Genomic DNA, 23,680 nt, shown 5'->3' with positions numbered 1-23,680 from the left:
ACAGGCCAGGTTCAGAAATGATTATATTTTTAAGGCTTTTTTTTTCCAGGTTGCATGTCACAGCAACACAGCAGTCAAATTCAAAGGGACAGAAAAAACATTTGCAAGATGAACATAATATTTCATATGCATCCACACGAAGCTGTCTTCAGCGTAATAACATTAAATAAACTTTAATTAGTGCTTGCACAACCTGTTCCTTCAAGATTCCTGACACCTGACAGGTAGTGTCACTTCTTGCTGCCTAATTGCTGTAAATTGCATTACGATGACTGACAGTTATGGCACTGTGATTGGCCAGCAGGTTTTCTCAAGCAGACAAGTAAATAACAGGGCTGCTGAGGAGGTTGAGCCTTTGTGATTTTTTTGGTGACAACACCTAAGAGTGAGATCCTGTCTTCTTTCTTTAGTCGGCCTTCTTTCACAAATTTTAAAAATGAGTTTAATGGTCGGTGCAGTCTTTAAAAGAAGCGTATGGCCCCTGTTATGCATTTCAAAGATAAGTGGTGTAAATGCCCCAAGATATTACTGTAAAGCTCAGGTAACGTTGTACACAAGAAGGTCCACTGTGTATTAGCATAAAAGTCGAGCACAAAGAGCTGAAAGATAAATTGTGGCAATAAACGTAGTGGAATGAAACTTTTTTCGAGCATTGTTCTGAACAACTAGACTTCTGAGTCAAGCCAAGAGGATGTCAGTGAGTCATTCATTTTGCCCCCAGGGACTACATTCAAGCTTTCTCATCTCTGGCATCCATTCTCTCTGTGTCCCTCTCTTTCTTTTCTAGTGCTGCGGCTTTCTTCCTCCCTTGTTCAACAGCTGTGGAGCAGGGTTAGGGTCAAGGGAATCTCACGCACACACATACAAGGATGTGCTACTGTTAGGCTTGAATGCAGCCGAGGGTGTGGAGGCGCAGGGCTGGATTTTCCCATGCCAATAGTTAACTGCTGGCTGTATTTGAAACTGTGGGGAGACCTCCACTGCCCTCTGGATCCCTCCCCTGGCCCCTGGCCCAGAGGCTGTGTCTTCTCCCCTGCTGGGACACTCAATGGACTCTGTGTGTGTGTATGTGTGAGTTGTGTGTGTTAATGGCCAATCTCAGGAGGGGTTCTGTCATTCAGTCATCAGCCATTCAGCCACCAGCCTCAACATTGCGGGCCGCCAGCCCCTCGCCTAGGGCAAGTCATCTGTCTTTAAATGACAACAAACAGCAAACTTTCCCTCCACAATCAAAACCCTCCTTATTTCCCTAATGTTCAGTTTTTCTATACATCCCTAATTCATTTTCTGAAAGTCGCTGTCCCTATAAATATATCTCTCTGCTTGTTTTTCTCCCCCCTTCTGTGTTTCAGGCTCAAAAAATTACTGTTTGCCTTGCCGCGTCCCTCCCTCCTTCCGTCCTTGCCGACATCCATCCAGTCCCAGGGTTTGTGTAGGACATCTCCTGCAGAGGGAGTTGAAAGCATTCCTCTGTCTCCCCTGTCATCATGGCTTATTTAATAACTATCCCAATAAAGTAAACAACGAGGCCCACGATGCAACCCTCCCTTTCCACTGTGGGCCCCCAACCCTCACCCTCAGGTCTGATGAATGGGGCCATCAGGCATGCCAGCTGCCCCGGAGGTGAGCAGGCTGCCCCTGCCAGGCAGCCAGGCCACCGAGCCAGGGGGAGGAAGTAGAGTTGAGCGGAGAGGGGCAGGGCAGGACCGGCATGCCAGAACTCACACTAGGCAAAGCTTGGACAGAGAGGACTAGTGGAAATATGGAGAAACATAGGGAGGGCCGATGAAACAGAGGGGTACAGGATGCACACGCAAACAGGGGGCCAAGCTGGGAGCCAGCAACACAGTGGGCAGTGTGGATACACTCACAACATGTTTTCACTTGCTGCTTGCTCATGACTTTCCACTTCTCTTGACAACAGTTGTTCCATATTCATCTAGGCGTTACATTGACTTGGTAACATTCACAAAGGCCAGAAAAGATAAATGGAAAAGATCCAATTCAGTGCATTTGGCATTTGTCAAATGTGTGTTACATTAATTAGGAAGGAGGTAACTCTTGTATCGTGATTAGAGGCAAAGCTGATAAAGGCCTCTTAAAAAGTAAGGTAATTATATTGTGTATGGTATACTTCTACATTACATTTAGGTTGGTGTGTGTGCAAGTGTGTGTGTGAGACAGAACCGGAAAAAGTGGGTAAGACTAAGGAGGCACATTACGGATCGTTAATTGGGCAAACAAACACTAGGCCTGCATGGATATTCATTCATCTACAAGGCCACACTCATGAATTAAGAATGGATTTCTTAATTAGGAGTGTGGACATCAAACATAAACACGCCCGAGTGACAACTGCTCCACAGCTGGTTATTTAATACTGCACCAGAAATGCATGGAAAGCACGACGAGGGTTGATTATTGGCAGGAAAAAACTGTTTCCATACTACCTGTCATAATTCTCCACTCTACCCGCTTTAGCGGCATATGCGATCCCCTCCCATCGGCTCCTGCCAAATAGCTAGCCATGCCCTCTATTCATTACACTGCAGTCTCCCTGTGCCACTCATATGGCGGCTGCCAGCCTTGGGTGTGCTGTGCAGACAACACAGAGATGGTGAGTTGGTCAGAGCAACAAAGTCGGCTGAGACAAAATCTAGACAGAGTGAGAAAAGAGCAGAGGCTGAACGGTTCCCCATCGCACATGAATCTTAAAGTGAAACAGGCAGGCATCAGAGATGAGGGGATGTTATTCAACTGGGATGCTGCATCAAGCCTGCATAAGACATATGGATGAGGCAAAAAGGAAAAAAAAGTACAGTAAATGACATTCACTACACCATTTTTCTTAATCTAAGCTTCTGGAGAGAGGCCGGGTGGATTTACTCAAGGACAGTTTGCCTGCCTGAGTCTTCACACAACCGCAAGCTTTGATTTGCCGTGGAGATCATGCTATATTCCCTCGCAGCCACTGGGTTAGCTACTTTCCTACCTGTTACAAAACTCTTTTATCTCCATCCAAGCTCACTTTCTCTCTTTACATTCCCATCCCTCACCATTGGGGAAATCTTTATTTTTGTATCCAAGCAAACATTTTTATAAATGCAAACAGACTCTCTGAAGACGGCTTCAGAGGCGAGACCTGCCCTGTACCTGAAAGCGTAGCAGCAGCAGCAGCAGCATGTCTCTCTCGGCCTCAGCCCTCGGAGTAAGCACAGCTGTGTTGAATATTTCCCTCACTCTTCAGTTCATTTGAGGGTGATCTGAGCCCAGTTAGCCCCCAGGACATGGAGCGGTAAACAGACCTGACTATCAAAGCAAACCACCCCAGTCAGAAAGACTGGAATATGAGCTCTCTGACCACTGTGAGCTGTGGATGCAGGCACAAGGGTAGGCAGCAGCTGGGCAGAGCTCAGAGGCTCCCTGACAGCAGCTGACTTGACCTGGTGCTGTACAGGCTGAGAAAACAAGAATCCCTAAATCATCAGTGGGAAGAAGAGGGATTGTATCTCCGCTGTATCCATTACTGTAATCACTGTGCCCTGAGTGGGAAATGGCCTTAACTGACTTAACAATCAGCCAGGCAGTAATTGATTATACACTGTTAAATCCAAATGGTTGGGCTGTTTTCCCCACTAGTTCTGAAAAAGAAAAACCTATTGTATGAGCCGATGTTCAGAAGAAGCAGCCGTAACAACGGCCCTTAGTGGCATTCAGGATTGTTTTTCTTTATGTATTTGAACAGGTCCACCCCTTGCCTTGCAAAACCTGCTCAAACTCACACTTCTACATATTGCAAAATGCCCGCAAATAAGTTACAAGATGAGTGTTGACCTCCAACACTCCCCGTGGAGCCTCTTACCATATCTTAGAAGTAGTATAACCACCGTCTCTCTCTCAATCTCTCACTTTCTATCTGCAAAGATTCTTCAACCAAAATACACACTTTTTAATGTGAATTTCAACATGCGGAACTACACAACATATCCAAGCAACAGCGGCAGGAGATGGGTATCTTGAAAGGCAGGTGGGCTGTAGCGGCATGTTTATTAAAAACCCAGATGGCTCAAAGAAAAGTTACAGTTCTGTATCAGGAGAAGAAGCTTCTTCTCTACATTCCAGCTCACTAGATGCAGCTCTTCATCTTCATCTCCCTTGCCATCTTTGGGGTTAGTCATTTGGCTGAGGCTTGGCCACGCAAGTCGTTCCCCCGAGGGAAAAAAAACAAACAGCTGATTTAATGGCCGAGCATCCACGTGGCAGAGAGGCAGAGGAGGCAGGCGGAGAGGCACCAAACCAAGCCATCCTGCAACTGCCCACATCCTTAGCTCGACCCATCACCTAAACACAGACTCGTGCTCCAGGGGAAATGACTGGATGCATTTAGCTCTCCGCATCAGAGCCCTATTCATCTTCAGGAAATAGCATGCTCTGTGAGATGTGTTTAAGTCAGAGGTAATGTCCTAACCACTGGCCTCTTGTTGGTTTTTAAGAGGAACTCAGTGGAAACAAAAGGTCTGGAAAGGACCTGAACGAAATCGAGGCATGCATCTACTCGTAGTTTACTGTAGAGTCTCAATTAACTAAACCGCTGTATGATTGAGAAGCACAAAAGCCAGGTTGGTGTCATCCCTGCACTTTCATATTATCTCATTATTGCACGCAGAACGCCACAACCCCGAGGAGAGATCTTCACCCCTGTCAACCAGTGTCAACCTCTATAAATGTCTCTGCCCACAGCGGCATAATGCGACCGTATTACTGGTGAGCCAATGCTAATTAATGCTAACAGGTCCATCGCAGCGTGCCCAGAGTAAACAAAAGATTAAGTTCGGGGAGAATTTACGTTCCAGCGGCCTGACACACATCTGGAAACATCATTTGTCAGCGCAAATCACGGTCAATTCTTTTCACACATACAGTGTTACAGAAACACATGTTTGATATAAGCGTCTGGTTTTGTAAGCTGTTGAAAAGTGCCGGAGTAAAATTTGAGGGGAAAAAAAGAAAAAAGTGACTTGGAAACACTGACTTCATGTATTTCTTTCACACACAGCTGGGCATGTTTTGCCGGCTATGTCACCAAAATTAGCAGTGATGTCAATGATGGATGTCCCCTAGGCAAGGGCCCGCACTTCAGAACTCCCCTTCAGAGGACTTTGAGTGCTTCAACATTCATCTGGTGTGGACCTCATTTACAGACTCTTAAAGCACAGACATTGTGACACAGGATGCATTTAAGACAATACTGAAAACGGATGAAAATATTCAGGAAATTTAAGAAATCCACTGTCTTATATGTCCCGATTTGTGACTGACTCAACCCTTATATGCTCAGCTCAATATCCTTTCATTTCTCTGGTGTTTACAATGTAATTTCTTCACAAGACTTAACCAGGTCTCTGGGCTACTGGGAAGCTGCTGAATGAACGACTGCTGAATCTGATGCTGTCTATTTTTCCACTCAATCCATGTGACAAGTCCCTCTTCTGCCTTTTTTACACTCTCTTTCTTTCCTGCTAAAGTGCCGTTTCTTTGTGAATGGGCACAAAAAGCAACACACACACACACACACTCTCTCACACACGCTAAAATAAACAGTGAAAACTAAAGAGAGTGACAGAGAGAGAAAGAGTGCATACGTGTGTGTTCTTGGTAAGCTCCTCAGAGGTGGGTGAGGGCTGTGAAAGGCCACATTGTTGATGTCAAGGCCAGTCAGCATCAAAGGGCTGATTCAGGTTGTGAGAGGAGACTCGCTCCCTCTGTCTCTCCCTCTCCACACACACACAGACACACACACACACACACAGTTCCACTCAGCCCCCCAGAAGAACCCAAAAAACATCATGGTTTACTGTTCCTTTCGCAGCCAAAGAACAATATTTGGAATTGGCGTGTAAACTGCGAGTGAGGTCAAGGGGCACCCGGTAACACGGTTCAGTAGGTGTGAGTGAAAAATAAAGTGAGGTTTCCCTCCTTCCCCGGACTCGACTGAAATATCTCCCATGGCTCAAACATATCATTCACGTATGATGTGTTGTTTATTTTAAGAGAACTACTTAAAAAAAAAAATCTTATTCCCACTCGCACTATAACCTCACATCAACTCAGCAAGCATGAGTGCATATGTGTTTGTGTATGTAAATGATATTGTTCACAAAATCCTTATGCCTCACTTCTCCATTGCGTTCAAACCAAGGAGTTGGGAAAAACTGCAGGGCTTATTGAGAGCTTTAATTACACCAACCAAAGCGCATTATACTGGTGAGTTCTGTGTGTGTGCTTGTGTGTGTGCATGTGTGTGTGCCTGAATGTGCACGTTTCTAAGTGTGCATGTGCGTGTATGGGGGTATTAGTGTATGAATTAGTAAAGTTAGACACCAGGAGCTGTGCCACCGTGTCAGGATGAGATTTAACGAGCTTTAATAACGAGCTTTAATGAGCTTAATTAGGAATCCATGAGATCCCCATGGAAACGCCTCAACCCCACGGAACCCGGCTCCGGGTCTGTGGAACTTTCAATTGGATTACTGAGGCTAATGTCACTCAGACACAACAGTGAAAACAAACAGGGTGCTGGAGGAGAGGAGGGCGAGGAGGGGATGAGGTGGGATGAATGGGAGAAGTGGCGTTACGGGTGGAGCGGGGGCGGTGGGGTGGGGGTGTTACAGAAGGACCTTTGGCAGTGGGGCAGTACCTGCTGAGGGATGATGGGAGGAGGAAGGAGGAGGGATAACCAGCAGAACCAGTAGGATTAGTGTCGCTCAGAGATTTGGCTTGTGCACAGGAGGGACAGGAGGACAAGTCCCCACACCCACACCTTTTACACGCTGGTGATAATTGTGCTTCCAGAGCTAATTAACCCCTTCATAGGCTCGCATGTAGTTCTGACATCTATTCCTTATTTCCCCTTTTATTTTCACCCAGTACATGGATTTACTCTAACTTACAGTGTGAAAAAAAAAGTTCAAAAGATTTGTAAGAAATCCCAAATAAAAGCTTTTACACTTGACAGGGTTGGAAAAGTTGATGTATTTACAGGGAAAATGGAGCGAACACGCACAAAAGGAGATGGGAATGGATTTTTTGAGATGACTGACAATATCTTTTTCTTGTTTAATTTACAGGAGCGTGGAATGGATGCACATTGTTATATTTCAGGCAGTGTGGAGGTGGGGGAGCCGTACATTCAAACCACAGATGCCAGTATTACTTAGAGTTATAAAATGAAAGGGAAAGAAAATAACATAGGTGTAGAGAGGAAAATAATTCAGGCCAAGTTTCATAAATCCCACACCAGATGAGAAAAAATCTACAAAATAACATACAGCGGGAATTACATTAGAGTTAAAGGTGCATTTAGTTTTGATAACTTAATTTTCATGCGCATTTGGAACTTTTGGAACTTTGCTTAAAGCCGCTGCAGCGTTTTTGGAGGCGTAGCTACCTCACGTCTGTCAACCCTACCCTCCGTCTGTCTCTCCAAGATCAGTTTGCCTTGCGGTCACCACGGGGAGGTTCTGTAAAGTGCAGCTCGACAATGACGGAGTGACCTTTCAGATAAGCATGATAAAGCTGCCCATCCCAGCTCTTCCCTCTTCCTCTGCTGTTATGTGCACCACACACACACACACACACAAACAAATCTAAGCGTGCACAGACACAGAGGCACACACACGCACAGACGTATCTGATGACCTACTCTCTGACAAGTACTCCCTGAGGGATTTCTTTTTTTCTTTTTTTTTATACATGCACACAATCCAGACTTCTTCTCAGGCATATAGGATCATGGGGTGTCATCTGGCAGGTAGGGTATCACTGGACCCTGGGAGCTGGGAACCTTGGGGGATGGGGGGGCGGGCGACTTGAGCGGTTATAGAGAGGTCACGAAAGTCTTTTGGACAACACAGTGCATCTACACATGCGGGGAGGTCATCTTTCACCATCTATCTGCTGGATTCTGCCATGCCTACAGCAAGCCCCTTCACGGTCTCGCTATATATAGCTCCCTCGCTTCCCTGGATTCTTTGTGATGTCCTGCTGCGGTGGAAAGAGTCTGGGGCTCATCATTATAAATCAGCATGTTAGAAGGAATAAAATTTTAAACTGCTTCTCCCTGGATTCAAACTGAAGTCTCCATTAGTGAGGCCAGAGCAAATGCTTGCTTGCATGGCAACACAAAGCAAATCAACACAACAAGCCCTTTAATCACCTTCTCCTTCTGTTTTGTTCTCCTCTCCTCTTCCCACAAAGTCAACTAACTAAACTCTTTAAGGTGAAACACCGTCACAGGTATGTGTTTTTGTTGCACCCGACCAAATATATTGTTCATTACATCTACATCTCCCGAGTCCTCGCACCTTACCTGCTGCGTAATGTGAAAATACTTCACAGGGATGTATTTTTCTAACCTTGCATACGTCGGCATAGGTCAAGGGAGATTAGTGGGGAGGAGAGAGGGAGAGTGAAACATCATCATATCACGCTGTGGTCTCTGGCAAGGGGCAGGGCTGCTGACAGTACACAGATAGCGGGGATACGGGAAAGGCAGAAACAGAAACAGGGCCACACAGCAGGAGTGCCCAGAAAGGCGCTGATTAGAAGGCAAAGAGTCAGATACAAACAGTTCAACGGCGGAGCTTTAAAAAACAAAAGAAGATGCAGTGCAACATGCCAGTTTCAGTGCACACACACACACACATACATACAGAGAGAGAGAGAGAGAGAGAGACAGTGAGAGACGGCATATGAATTCATTTCATGTCAGCCTTGAGGGAGAGCTGAACTACTCGCCTCATCATCCTCCTTCCCGATCGCTCTGTTCTTGGCCTGCTGTACGCCTCCGGGGCCAGCGAAGGCAGCGATTAACGACAACAGGGAGAGTGTGCATAAGTGTGTAAGTGTGTGTAAGGCCTGATCGTTAGAGTGGCCAACTTGTGTAATACAATTACAGAGGCTGCAGAGAAACTGCTAATGTGCACGCAGGCAGCTCTGTCAGATGGATCAGGTATTGAGTTTTCTATGCTTAATTCACTTTCCAGCACACACATGGGTGCATTAGTTAGATTAGAGTAACGGGGGGGGCAGGAGGTGGGGTTGGTCTACCGCCGAGGCAGGCAGATTTGTTTAGCGGTGGCTGTCAATTACAACCCTGACCCTTGCACTAAATGGCTGCTCATCCAGTGGAAAAAAAGGGAAGGTAGACAAAAGCCAGACGAAATTGGTAAAGACATGTCCATTTGCTGCAGAAGATAACAAGTGGCATGTTGTGGAGTAAACAATGGTCAAAACACTGTACTTAATGCTGCACCAATAAAACAGAGTGCTGGGGGCTGAGAAAGCAATGTGACCATCAGGAAGATTAGTGAGGTCTATGTTATCACTCGAATGCCGCAGTAATGGGACGGTACAAGGCCGATGGTGAATGGGTACTTAAAAATATGAAATGGAAAACAAATGATTCAATTTGCCCTTTTTAAAAGTCTCATGCAGTTTAAGAGACTGATTGTGGATACAATCACTCATAACCACTTAGCCCTTTTACTCTTATGAATTGCATTGTGAGCACATAGAGAGGGAATAGTAAAAATAAGACCATATATAAAAACAAGCTTTTTAATACTCTAATAATACAATGAGCATTCTTATAATCCTTTTGTTATATTTCTAAATGTTCCTTTTAGAAAATCAGTATGTGCTCCTAATTAGATTTCCTTCCTGTTATTGAACTTCAGTTTTGAACTTTTGCATATTGTACTAAAATAACTGAGAGTTAATAGACTATTCAAACATTTTTAACATCACATGCCTGCAACATTTTAACTGTTTTGTGGATTGAGAAATAGAAAAGTCTAACAAACTGTGGATCAAACACACATCTGTAATCTCTATGTTATTTTTACTTACAAAAAAAGAGCAACAGTACAGATATGGCTGAAGAGTGGATGCTATATTGCTTCTGACAGAAAAACATGTTTATCCATGTGTCCTTGTGTCTATGCAGAACTCTTGTATCTGTTTCTCACTGAATCTGGAGCTACTCATCTCAAGGGAACTGGGCTCAGGACGAAACAATCGTGACGCTTGATAGAAAATCATCAGAACTCACTTCCATGGATGATGTATATGAATTAAATCTCAGAGCAGCTCTTTCTCTCCAGTAGCCAAATGAGCAGCAGGAGGGGGGCTGCAGTTTCCACAGTAAACACCTCCTTCCCATGTAAACACATATAATCACAACAAGATGGCCAACGCTGCTCAGCTCGTAATTGTATCACTGAAGTGCGATGAGTGAGTTTTAGGAGGGAGGAGAGCATTACTGCTGTTTGCAGCTGATTGAATTAAAACGTCTGCTTCGCTCCCGAGAGACCACCCCGATACAAAGGACAGAGATGTCTGCGTGTAACAGGGGCCACGCAGTAACAAATAATCTTGTAAGCCATTACAAAAACTCTTTGTAGGCTCTGACAGGATTTTTTTTCTCTCCCCCCCATCTGACAACCAGCTTCTTCTGACAAAGTGAGAGAGGAGGGCCAAAGGAAAGAAGAATAGAAATGAAGAGTAAAGTTGGATGTGACAGGCTGTGCCGAGAAAACCTTTAACCACCCATAGATAGACAGACAGCTACATCCCCTCATTGTGACACATCCATCAAAGCGCTGATCACTTTTGTCCTCCCACTTGTCCAGTCCTCGTTAAACACCCCTGTGTGTCAGAACTGCTCTGACCGATCCATCCGACTCCGCGGCCGCCGGCCTTCAGACACAACAGCGTGTTACGAGAGTGGCCGCTGACACTTGACATGCCCACGTTGAAAATTCCTCTGACAGAACGCTGCATTCTGTCAAGTTCTTATTAAAACAAACTCTGGCAACGGGACGAAAATGGAAGCTACAGTGTAAATACCCCGGCTCTGAGTTTCTCATGCCCTCGCGCTCAAATTCAATCAACGTGGAAACAACTGCCAACAAGAAAAATGGCAGTAGAAAACCAAAACCAGGTTGCGCCGGTATCTGGTGTTCCACAGAAAAAGGCAACACAATAAGGTTCGGGTTACGCTGCCAAATTTCCCAAAAAATTGCTGGGGAAATGGAAATACGTATGTCAGTTGGTAAATGCTCAAAGCTGCTCAGTCCTTAAAACATCGGTGTGTTCCACATTGTTGTATTTGTTTACCACATCCTTGCTGTTTTTTTTTTTTTCCATGAACAAAAAGCCACACAAAGCAGCCCAGAATAGCTGTGGGTTAATGTGCCTCAATTGTGGATGCTCTCAGCCTGTTCATCCTGTGGGTAAAAGCCACGCAGCTTAGGAGTGGCTCTACTATCCCTGTCTCATTTCATTCCTCGTCTCAGCCTGCACCCCCCCACCCCCATCCCCTTTTCTCCTACTCTTCCTCTGGCCGGTATCATTGCTTTTGTTGGCGAGGTCTTGAGCAAGAGCAGGCTGCTAAATAAAACATTTGGCATGGAAGAACAGCGATAACGAAAAGAGGAAAAAAAAGTGGCTAACAGAAAGCTAGTAAGTCTTCGCAGACTTGTAAAAACAAAAATACCATGATTTAGTAACGGAGCTGCTTTCTCCATGCGAGGAGTATGTGTGCAGTCGGATTTAAACAAGCAGCTACTGAAGGAAACTCATCAGGAGGTATGATTTACCAGTCTACTGCTCCTTCCTTTACACAGCGGAGGTTACCCTGTGTTGCCCTCCCTCTCCTGCCACCCCCACCTCCCTGTCTCTCCTGTGTACGCCCCCTCCCCTCTCTGCTTTTTACCTGATGGATCAGCTTACCTCACGTCAGCCTTAAAAAACCATGGGAACCCCTATGCATGGTGTGTCACCACTGAATTATCGGTTTCCGCTGCACATGCTCCGGCATATCTGCAGCAAGCCATTATGGTGTATCAGCTTACAGCCAGTGTGCTGATTCCAGTGCAGCTGGTGTACTGTATGGGGTCATAGTTTATAGAGGTCTGGAATTAGAGAAACAAGCCTGTCATCTTACTAAGCTCGGTCATTTTTTCCAAACTCAGGATCTCGTTTCTCCGTCAGTTTGACTGGAGGGAGAGAAGTTCTCGAAAACCCTCCACTGTGTTAACAGCAGAACTCCCCAGGTCAATGTAATCCCACTATTCATGACACAACTAATGAAAGGAGTGCATATGTGCAAATACTAATAATTGAACAATAATGGCAGTGATTTCATCAGCTTGCAAAAGCAGAAATAGATCCTTCCTGTTGGAGTTATACTGAGGGCTTGTTCTAATCTGCAGGAGGCTCAGTAAAGTCTAATAGAGGCGTGCATGCCACAGTAAGTGTCTGTACCAATATTGTGGGTTCCACGCCTGAACGGATTGCGAGCCCGTGGAGGTTGAACGGCAAACAGGAGTTGTGTTTATGGGAGAAATTTCCAGCAAGAATGCTCGTCTGTATACAAAATAGGGCCAATTCAAACATTTGACCTGGTTTAGGGAAAAACTTTTCTCTCTTTTCCTCCCTCTCTCACTCTTTGCATTTCTAAGCAATCATGACAACAACATCCATTATTCACCCTCTGCCTACTGTTTGGTTAACTCATTGAAAGGGGCAAACGCACAGCTGGAAGCTTCCCCCTCTGCTGCCAATCCCCTCCGCAACTTTGGAGGATTTGCATTTATTGCACCGTACAATCTTTCCTAATGTATTAAAGTGAGAACACGTTCAGCCAATGAGGACGTGCGCGCATTCATTGTGATACAGAAATATTATGAATGTAAAAGGGCAGCTACACTTGACTTCCCCCTCAATCCTTTTGTGTTAGTACACGGTGTAGGACAAGCGAGGGACTGACACTTTGAGCTCATTAATAATTCTGACATTTACAGCAGTGAACTTTCTGAGCGGCACAGACAGGCTTTCTGCCATTATCAACCTCATCTCCATAGTATTCGTTAAATACAGAATGCAAATCAAAGACAAAACAGTCACTTATGCTCTGCATGGAACCTCCTAATTTGGCAGATTTTTAGCAGCACTTTCTGGATTCCCTGACAGATTCACGGAGAGGAGGAAAAATACATTCCAGTTTGTCTTCCCTGGCAAGCACACAAACTGTAGCAGCTTCGACAGTGTGCTTTACATGTTAGGAGTCATAAAGTAGCCCGTCACCGTGGGGCTTCTGTCTGGGCCCCATTTAAATTAGACCCATTGAGCTTGCCCCAGTTAAACACTGTCTGCCAGTACTTAGGTCACCGGGGACTGATAGATCGCCAAGATATGGCACACACAGACACACACACACACACACACACAGACTCACAAACTCACGCTGTACAAACACAGGAAAAGTGCTGACACCCAAGAGCAATCTCGAGTTGCAAACTATTACTGGACTCGCAGTAACAAAGCCCAAAATGAAGAAAGGAGGTCACGCAGTAGGGTGTTTGGGGTTGGTGGCGGCGGTGGTGGTGATGATGATGGCGGCAGGGGCTGGGTGCTTAACTCTGACTGTGGAAAAACAAAATGTTTTCCACGATGCTGCTGATGAATTCCACAGTGTTTGCTGAGACTTGTACAAAGTAATTACAGACACACACATACACACACATACACACAAAAGGGACAAAAAAGCCCATTCATCACATGCCTGCAACAGTCAAGCATGATTTCAATAGCATATTTCTTTAAACATCCCTGACTCTTAGCACACGTTTGGACTCTTCTCTGCTCTTGTCAACAGGAGGACGTGGAGGGCTGGGGAGGGGGATTAATCACACAACAGTGCATACCAATTGTGAAGCTTTAATTTAGCACCTCATTTAACTCAGTAAAAACAACAACTTTACAGGCTGGCATTCTGACACACATTTAATTCTGCCCTCTGGTAATGGCCTGCTCTGTTTAAAAGTCTGTTTGGCAGCTCTGTAGATAACAGATGGAAGAAAAATGAAGGGAATTATGAGAAAGATTGATTTCCTGGGGATGAATGGTCTGGTATTCACACAGATTTATCTGAAACAGACTTTCTCAGACTCTGTTATTATTGAATAAACACACATACACACCCGCATACACACCACTCCGCCACCATGCGCACAGAGAGGACACACACACACACACACACACACAATACGCACTTATACACAACATTATGCTCATGCAGAAAGCTAAAAAAACAGAGGCACACTGAATTGTGTGAGTCAGAGTGAAAATATCACATGAGGTGATAAGCGGAGAGAGACTGTGGACTGTTAAGGACACAACAATGAGTTTCTTTTCAAAAGAATATAACTTCTCATTCTCCACATCTTACTGAATGAATCTGCGGTGGAAATAATTATTTCTTACAAAGTGAGCACAAATGCGGTGTCATTGAAACCACCCGCCGTTTCTCATGCCCTTTCTCCAATGTCTAGTAAAAATGTATTCCTTCAGAAGAACAAGAACAAGCATTGTCCTTTTAGGCGTCCCAAGCCCATCTTTAAGGAACAGTAATGTAAACCAGAGGCTATAACTTCTCTTGTGGCATCTCAAAGCAGACACAGGAATGGAGCAAGAAAAAAAAAGAGAGAGATGAAGGAGAGAGGAGGGGGGGCAGGCAGGCGGGCGGATAAAGTCCCTCATTTGAGCCCCATAAAAAGACAAGGAGGAACAAACATTTATCTGTGGCAAGGCGTTCACTGGATGCTTTAAGAGCACAGGAATAACAGAGAGCAAGATGCTGATAAAGTGGAGACAGGAAATGGGGAGCGTGGGTCTCCTGCTCTCATGTTTCAGCTGGGACCAGCGCTCCTACACCCACCGCCCTCCCCCCTCTCCCTCTCTCCTCACCCCGTTCTGTTCTGCTGACATACATAGACCACAACCCTCCCCAACCCAGACATTAGGGCAGCGTCTGGAAACCACCACTCCTCTCCGCGATGCAGGGATGCGACACGTTCCAACAACAACGAAGCCAATGTTACGAGTCCGCAGGTATATAAAATGTGTGGATCTATCCACTTGAAGGCTTAACAAAATACGCGCCAGCTCGCCAAATGACTTATTACAGATGAATATTGTTCCTATTCTTTGGAAGGGCTTTCATAGATTTGCCTTAGTCCCATTCCACTAGTGAAGCCCCGGCTCTGAGCACAAGACAGGGCAAAGCCAGGATTAAGGGTTTAGCTTTGTCAATCAGAGTCAGAATAGAGGGGGAGACAGCAGCTGGATTTCCATTCTGGAGAGCGTGCAGCATTTCCACAGAGACGTGAAAATTCAGGTGATTGCCAAAGCCGCCACGCTGCGTGTGTGTGACTCAGGTGTTATGAGTCACCAATGATACCATCTCGCTCATTACCGCCTCAGTGGTATGTTGGCCTTTCTCATCAGACCTGAACATATAGCCTCCCTTTAACATCAAAGGTGCCCCAGCGGCGGCGGAGCAGAGGATTGAAAGAGCACCTTGAAATGATGATACTCATGCTCAAGACTGTTTTTAGAGCTCCGTCTCTGAATGTTCCAATCATCTATTAAAAATATAATGTCTTAATTTAAAGATATGCTTGTTATTTGGTGGAACTTCTAGTTCCTAGTTATTCCTCTGTGTGCAGCCTAAGGTATGTGACTTATACATATGTTCAGTATATAATAGAGTGGATGTCTATGGGATTAGGAGAAGCTACTGTACCCTCTGATCTATGGCCTCTCTTTTTAGATAATGTTTTTAAAATGACATACAAGTGACAGGAAAATTGTCTCCAACACTGTCTGTGGGCACAACCAGGATGTGGGTTTAGGCGTTTGATGTATAGTCATTTAAATTTTTTGTAAATTGTGCACTTGGCAGTTTAAATTATAAGGTGTAATTTTGTTAGGACCAGGAAGCCATTTTGCAGGAATTTCAAGTTAAAAGTTTCCCTTATACTTTTGACCACTGCTGCTTCCTGGTCCCATTGAAATCCAACAACTGAGTAGGATTACCTCACACCTTCACACTGCATGCAGGGCATGCTTGGCCTAAATTTTTCGGGGTACTTGTCAGAGCTTCTCCCCAGATCTTGCTGTGCCACGTTAGATCTGTGCTTGCTATGTGGTAGTTACTGTGGCTGGTCTGCGCTCCACGCTGGGCCGGGGAACCGAGATGGCAGGGAACACAGTTAAAGGACATCGGGGAAATAACAGCGATACCACTGACTCGGCCTTTTACTGCTCATCAGCACTTTGAGCTTTTTATAGTGTCTGTGTGCATACATAAGCGTACCAGCATTGCAGCAGCATCTCAAATCCCCCATAACTCTGTCTATTTCGCACCCTAATCCTCTTTAATAGGTAGAATGGCATGTATGGCAACAGTACAGGACACTCATTTATGCTGTGTCCACAGATGGTTACATCATCTAAATCATGGCAAAATTCTGATGTCCATCGCATTATTATATAACAAACACGAAGAGAAACTGATAAGAGCTATTACTAAAGTATCAGGAGGAGTAATCATTAATGTAAAACATAGATACGGCAACAACTCGCAAAGCACCTTCCCTTGCCCTGACCACCTCTTAGTTACTCCTATCTATTTACCTGCGCTGGTAATGACTTGTCCTTGACTGATTTCGTGCTAGGAACACAAAAATGCAGGAGGACATTAGTGGTTGAGCACCAGGGGGGAGGCCATGATGCCAAATTAAAGGGCAGGAGTGGAGTGTGTACTTATACTCACTCATGATGTGCTCTGTCAGCCCTGCTGCTTATAATGGCATGAGAAGGGCCACTTAACTCGTAATCACTACCCCCCCCCCCCCTGTCCCCTACCTCTCTAGCCCCCCTCACCCATCACCCCCTGGATTTCCTGACTGTTGGCTCTGATCTCTCATCATAAATGAACTGTAGATCAAGAGCAGGGACAGTGGTCCACACCCCCTTCCCCCCCCCCCTGGCTGGGATCCTGCAATCACAGGGCTCTTGGCTTGTGAGAGGCCAACAACTCTTTGAATGACAAATGACTGTTCCTCTAATGCATCAGCCATCTCAACTTTGAAGAGCCATTTTCTGGCAGAGGGGATATCACAGGTAGGAAATCAGGTCACCGCCACCATCATCATCTTTACAATCATTATACCCTATCTCATCCAGTAGTGTACTTGTAAGTGAGACTTTTTTGGAATATATATTTATTTTAATATGCTGTCTATAGCCCGGAACGCAAAACTTGCAGATGTATGTCATTGTAATTTAAAGCCCTTTTATTGCCCTATCCTACTCGCACCAAAAAGTTCTTAGCCAACCTACACACTGCCTAAATGGTGCAGTATATGTTGTGAAGACACACAGGTCAGCCTTTCTGGCACAGACCTGCCTGTCAAGTGTTGCTACTTGTGCTGAGCTCTGCTAATGGACTGCTAATAGAAGTGAATGTTGCACTGTGAAGCTCCCCTGTAGTTGGGAGTGTCACACAGGGTGATTAATGACACTCTCTCCTTTTCTCCCCTGTCCGTCCCTGTCCTCGCTCCATATCTTGCTTTCACCCTTCTTTCTTTCTCTCTCTCACTCTCTTTTTCTTTCCCCACTTCTCAGCTCCCTCTCTTCTCCACTAATCTTTCTGTCCCATTTGCTTCTTTTGTGTCCTTGCAATCACCCTTTTCCCATCATTACTGTTGCACCTCTTCTCCTGTCTTAATATCTTTCTCCCTGGAGATTAAATGAGAATCTGAAATCATTATTACTCTCCCCGAAGCTCATGTTTACATGTAAACCCCCTGCAAAACAACTGCAACATGGGATAATCAACAAAAAAGTAAAAAAAAAAAACCTCCTACAGCTTTACATTACAGTAGTCATTCATTCATTGCGCTGCTGGTCAGAGACCATAAACACAGAATAAACACATAAATTGCTCGGGTGAACCGGCAGGGCACCTAAACATGAGAAACGTTGTTGACAGCAAGATCATATCCTCTGTATTGTTACTGAGAGTGTTAACAACCTGCGGAGGAGTTTACACTCAGTCATTATATGCACAAATTAAATATAATGGCTTCCGGGGGCTCGTTAGTTTAAATGCATTTAAATTTGACAGATTTTAGGCAAAATGTGTTAAATTAGACTCAGATATGAGACAAGGATTTTGAATTTCTCCACCAGAGTTACATCCTGGCAGTGAGTGGAGAGATCTAAAAAGAATGTTTAGAACACCATAAAGAGATAAAATATAACTAAACTGTTAAATAAATCAATAAAATGCATGGTTGCGCGAGAAGAAATCAGGACTCATGACTTAGGCACATCTAAAATCCTGGCCACAAAGACACTTAACAGTATTTGCCCCCACTAGCACAGCAAAGATATCCTCACATGACTATAGAATTTGCTCCCAAGCCTCAAAATAGCACGTCATATATTTTTTGCTTTCATAACAATAGTATATGGCATCAAGTGGAGCAGGGAAGCAAACTCAGCAGCCACTTTTCACAGTAATTATCACTCACTACCACGCTCCGTCTGTGGCTCGGCGAGTGACCAGCATGCACCTCTGATCCCGCTCAGCACTCTCTGACCATACTGTACACACTGTTTACTTTGCCCTCTTCCTTCACCTGCATGTAAGAGAGAGTGTTACTGAATGTTAATTTCCTTCAATTACGTTACATTTGCTTGTCTGTAAGTGTGTTGCATTGTCAGCTCATAAGCACTGGAGAAGGCTATCATAAGAGGTGATTTATAATTTATAAGAACCACTCCTCACACACAATGTGCTCATTGTGCATATACGTGGGCCCCTGTTTATAGAATGACCGCAGAGGATGTAAAATTAGCGGCCCCCGAGGAGCCAGTTGTCAGGCCACAGGGAAACCAGCTAGAATTATAATGATAGAAATAACATTTGTGTTTTTACCTACACCGTTAAAGCAGCGCTCGCTTCAGTCTGAAAGGGAGCCATCGTAACGGCAACTTCTTACTGGGCACAGAGTTACAATATTTCAGAGGCCATATATATTAAAGATCCTTCAACTTTTCCCTCCATTAACAATCCTCAGAGGACACATTGTCAGAGAGCGGAGAGACGGCAGAGACAGGACGGAGTGAGAGTAAGACAGACAGAGGAAGACATAAGAGCAGTACTGTGGAAAAATTCAACCAATCCCTGGAAGGCCACCACCCCTGGGCTCATGGAAGGACACTGGAGTACAAATCTTTACTTATAAAACACCATCAAACTTGCCCACTTAATGAAAAGAGTTTTTCATATTAGAAGTTTTTGTTTCCATATGTAAATGAGGCATTATCTAATTAGATATGCACTGATTTGCATGTTTCCAGAGCAGAAATTTTAACATTAGATGAAGCCAGGTCCAAATTCTTGTTCCATTTGTTTAGATATTGAAATCAAGGGATTTCTCTTTTTATCACTCCATATATCAGAAAATTCTGCCAACAGCCATAAAAAATTCATTTTCCACACTTTTTTAGGAATAAAATATTACATAAACCAGACTATGAGCAATATACAAACAGACTCGTCTGTAAAAACCTTCACAACACAGACAGGAATAAAGTCGGATGCTGGAACATGTAAGTGCTACTGTGGAGAGTATGAGAAAAAAGTACTTTATATGTATTGTAAACTTCCATGCATTTTTATTTGAAGCCACTATTTACAGACACAATATCTGACACACTCGAAGGGAATATGTTTGGATCCTATAGCACTGAGCAGGGGAAAGACACAACAACCCCTGTGTGTTGACTTCCAGTGGATTCTACAGATACATACACAAACTGCCATAAAATAAACGTCTAAATGTGTTTTATTTGGACATTTTCTTCCCACTAGTCTTCAAGAAGACATGTTATGGGAGTAAAATAGTCCAAAATCTCAAAATTGACCAATGCATGAAAAATCCATGTTTTTGCCTTAAGTGTATGAATAACAAGCCCACTGCCTGATACAAAGACACACAATAAATAGGTCAGCCATGAACATAAAAAAGAAAGAAATCAATAAAGGAAACTATTTTTTTTTTAAAGAAAAAGTGTTGAAAATATCATTTAGTCCCCCCCACATGCTCTCCTTCTTAAGAGGAAGTATTCCATGTATTCCCATAACACCTTGACATTCTCCACATCAACTTGGAAAAAAAAAAGAAAAAGAAAAAACATGCACACAGACACGGACATTGGACATACTGTACAGCTCTGCCGCTGTGCTGGAAACACCAGAAGCACATCTGTTCTTGCACCGAGGGTTTCCAATCAAGCTACTGTCACAGAGCTCTCAGCCACCTCTCTGGCAGCTCCCAGCTTATATCTGTCTCAACCTGTCTCCTTTGTCAAGAGTTCAGCAGGTTAATGAGCACTCTCATTTCCCACTGCTGACTTCTGTGTGCACGACGGCAAGAGAGCGAGTCCTTTCAGAGGCTGAAGTCCAAAAAAAAAGAAAAAAGTGAAAAAATAAACCCACTGTAGCCAGATGAAATGCATATACAAATACTGTGCCACAAAATATGTTCAAACGACTCCCCAAAACAAAATATGCAGGAAGGGAGTGATGTTATGAGGGAGCGCCTGGGTAAGTGAGCCACTTTAATCACCAGTAGTTTCACACTGAAGAAGTGACTCTCCAGCGATTTGGAAATGTGTAGAGCTCATCAGTGCCCAAAAATAGCGGGGCCCATTAATTAGTCTCAAACAATGTTCTCCTGGTGTATCGACTTCTTAATGGACAGAGAAGGACCTTGTTCGTATTCCCATCTAGTCAATGACACAGGGCTCTCCGGGGTTTTGCAATGGGTATTATGTCATCTCACCCTGCCCTTCAGAAACCGGACCTGTGGTGTTTTTCATTCTTCCTCGCCCTCTTTTGCTCATTAACTATGTAGGAGTGAGATGAAGGTCTGGAGCGGCCAGATAAGGTTGCTCACAGAACCTCATCCCTGTCTAGGTTATGTGCTCGGACCACCAATTTAAGCTTTTGTTACTCTTGTATGAGCAGTGAAGCCTTAAAGTGGGAAAAAAACATATTACACCATTAAAGATCTACCTTAGGTCTTACCATGTAGACATATGCCTGCCACAACCACCACCACCACTCCAAAAAAACAGCTCATTTCCCCCCATCTTGTCATGTTGCTCAGCCACAGTTCATTCCAGAAGGAGCCGACAGACCACCTACCTTAACTCATACACATTCTGCATCTGACACACATGCACAAACACATCGTGTGCATCCACCCTCACCCTCCCAGCTCTCTTTGTTTGACAGACAATCCCACTCAGGAGAGAGCAGATTAAGTAAATGGCTTCAGGTGCTGTGGCATTATCTCAGTGCTTTCCAGACCTGAAGGCTACCGTGGTTTACAGAAAACATCTTTCAACGGACGACTCTACTCTGAGGGAAACGGGCTGAAAACACACACACACCGACAGCTTTAAAGTTAAACAGAAATGACTGACTTGGACTGATTACATCGGAAGTGTTCGGCTGAAAATGAAAACGGCCATTTCCTTAACTTCACTACTTCATATTTCAAACACAGAGGCTATTCAGCCCTGATAAATAGTCCTTTGAGCAAAGGTCAACACTATAATATCTTATACCCCTTCAGTGGAATTTGATAGCATTCATTATTAGGGGATGTTTTTATACGTAGTCCATATGTATGCCAAATCAATACTGAAGAATGAATCATTCTGTGAGTTATTGTTTGAACCAGTTTCAAGTAAACAGCCCAGTGGATGGCAAAGGAGCAAGTGAATGAATAGACATTCAGCCCTCCATCTGAAACTGCACGAAAAGCTTGAAGAATCTGAACTTGAAATTCAATTTGATTTATATTAATAATTACAGAAAAGAACAGTCTCTGTGTTACATTTCATCTGCTGGAGCTTTGCCATTGTTTCAGTGTAACAACAACCGTTTAGGATCTTTTTCTTCCCATGAATATAAAGCAACAGCCTGAACATGGCTTTGATTTTATTTTTGATGTTATGTCAGAGGCTCTATTTGAAGCAGCACAGCAGCACTTCTTGATTTCTTTCCTCCGAGTAACAGATGTGACAGAGCCAAGATGTGGTTTATACTCAACTGAAATGAGCAATATTCTGATTACTGAATGAGACAGAGCTGATTCTGTTACCACCTCTGCTCTGGATATTTAAATATAGTCCCCTAATAATTTGATTTTATATCCCAGTACAGCTGTAGGTAAATTTGGATTGTTATTACCATATGATGTCAACAAATTGTCAGAGAAGAGTCAATTTAGACTTGTGGTAGTTGAGCTCACATTACTCTGGCAGTGTGTTGGCCTAACAGGCCTACTTGCTTTGATTCTGGCTACATGCTGGATTTATCCTCTAATCTTTAATAAAGCCCAGAGCCAAAAGGTGGATCAACTCCATTTCTCTGTAGCGAATGTGAGTACGCCTGGTTCAGGTGGGTCTTCCTCCTGTTCACTCCACTCACTCCTGTGGCTGAGTTTACAGAACTTTTTTTTTTTTTTTTTTTTTACCGATAACAATGACGCCAAGTTAACAGGTCAAGAATAGAAGGTTTAAAGTTTTACCTTGAGCCACACCGATATCCACCAGGAGAAAAACCAACAGCCAGGACACGGTCAGCATCTCCGGGGAAGCTCTCGACACTCTTCCTCCCTCTCTGTCAATCTGTGCACCGTACCCCATGATGAGGAGTCAAACTCCGCTCTGAGGCAAGTCCGAGTCACTGGGAGAAATTGCGCTCAAACACGCTCGCTGTTGTGCGCCGCAGCCAAAATAAATTCACCCCTCGCAACCCCGAGCGTAAAAAAATATCTGTGCGGGAGATATATCCAGCGCTGTGTTTCTGCAAACATACGAACTGTGACAGTTTATGGAACAAGAGATGGGTGCATCGCCCTCCGTCAGGGAAGATGTTGCATTAAAATCTGTCTCCGTCCGCTTCTCCTTTGGAAGGTTCACTTGGTTTGTCTAGAAGTGTGGATCGATGTCTTGATGGCAAATTCATGCTCCGGTCAGTCCCACGCTTAAAAAAAAAATCTAAGTCCTCCGGTAAGTGCCCCCCTTTCTCTTGCTCTCTCTCTCTCTCTCTCTGTCGCACCTTTCACGCGTACAGACAAGTGTGTGTGTGTGAGCTGTGCGTGCGCCGCGCCTCGCGCTCCACTGACGGGACTGAACTGGGGGGAAGGAGCCGTCTCTGCGGGCTACCTTGCTCCTTCAGCCAATCCAAGTGCTCCGGCAAGTGGTGGCGCTGTATCAAAACCTGGCCCGGACAGCGGCAAGGAATGGATGGAGTCTATCACGTGCATGATTCATGGAAGCTTTTCGGTTCAACGCACATGACGATGGCTGAAGTTAGTGGGGCTTTTAAAGTGGCCTGAAGTGACCTGTGGCGTTCATTTGGTCTTCTCTGTAGAAAAGTCTGATGTAGGAAGCTGCAGAGTTTCAGCAAAACGAGTGAGGGATATTCTAAGCTTTATTGTATTGATTAAGGCTGTATTGCATGTGGTTTTAACTTTATTAAAAACTTAAAGCATGATATATAATATATATATATATATATATATAAACAGTGGCAGTGGAATGTCCAGGGTGACTGACATATTATGGGACATTTTTAGGCTGTGAAAACTGATGCATAAGAGCAAAAGCAGCATTTTATTCGTGGTTACTGGTATTATAACTATTTTAGACACAATTCATTAGTGTAGTTCAGAGGTTCTCA

At 44.3% G+C, this 23,680-nt stretch overlaps 1 protein-coding gene across 3 annotated transcripts in view; it reads right to left on the bottom strand.

Moving 5' to 3' along the window:
• The window catches only part of unc5cb (unc-5 netrin receptor Cb), a 108,832-nt gene extending 85,529 nt beyond the window's left edge, over nt 1-23,303 (bottom strand). The window contains exon 1 of one of the 3 annotated variants that reach the window (XM_085793429.1): nt 22,524-23,303. In XM_085793429.1, coding sequence (XP_085649555.1) covers nt 22,524-22,641 — 118 coding nt within the window. In that variant the 5' untranslated portion in view covers nt 22,642-23,303. The remainder of the gene's footprint in view (nt 1-22,523) is intronic. The other 2 variants (XM_085793430.1, XM_085793428.1) reach the window with 2 other exon arrangements.
• Nucleotides 23,304-23,680: the final 377 nt, after the last annotated feature.

The sequence above is a fragment of the Trachurus japonicus genome, chromosome 12, assembly GCF_045865225.1.
Source record: "Trachurus japonicus isolate A0001 chromosome 12, Traja_1.0".
Lineage (NCBI taxonomy): Eukaryota > Metazoa > Chordata > Actinopteri > Carangiformes > Carangidae > Trachurus > Trachurus japonicus.
This window is presented reverse-complemented; position numbering and strand designations above follow the sequence as displayed.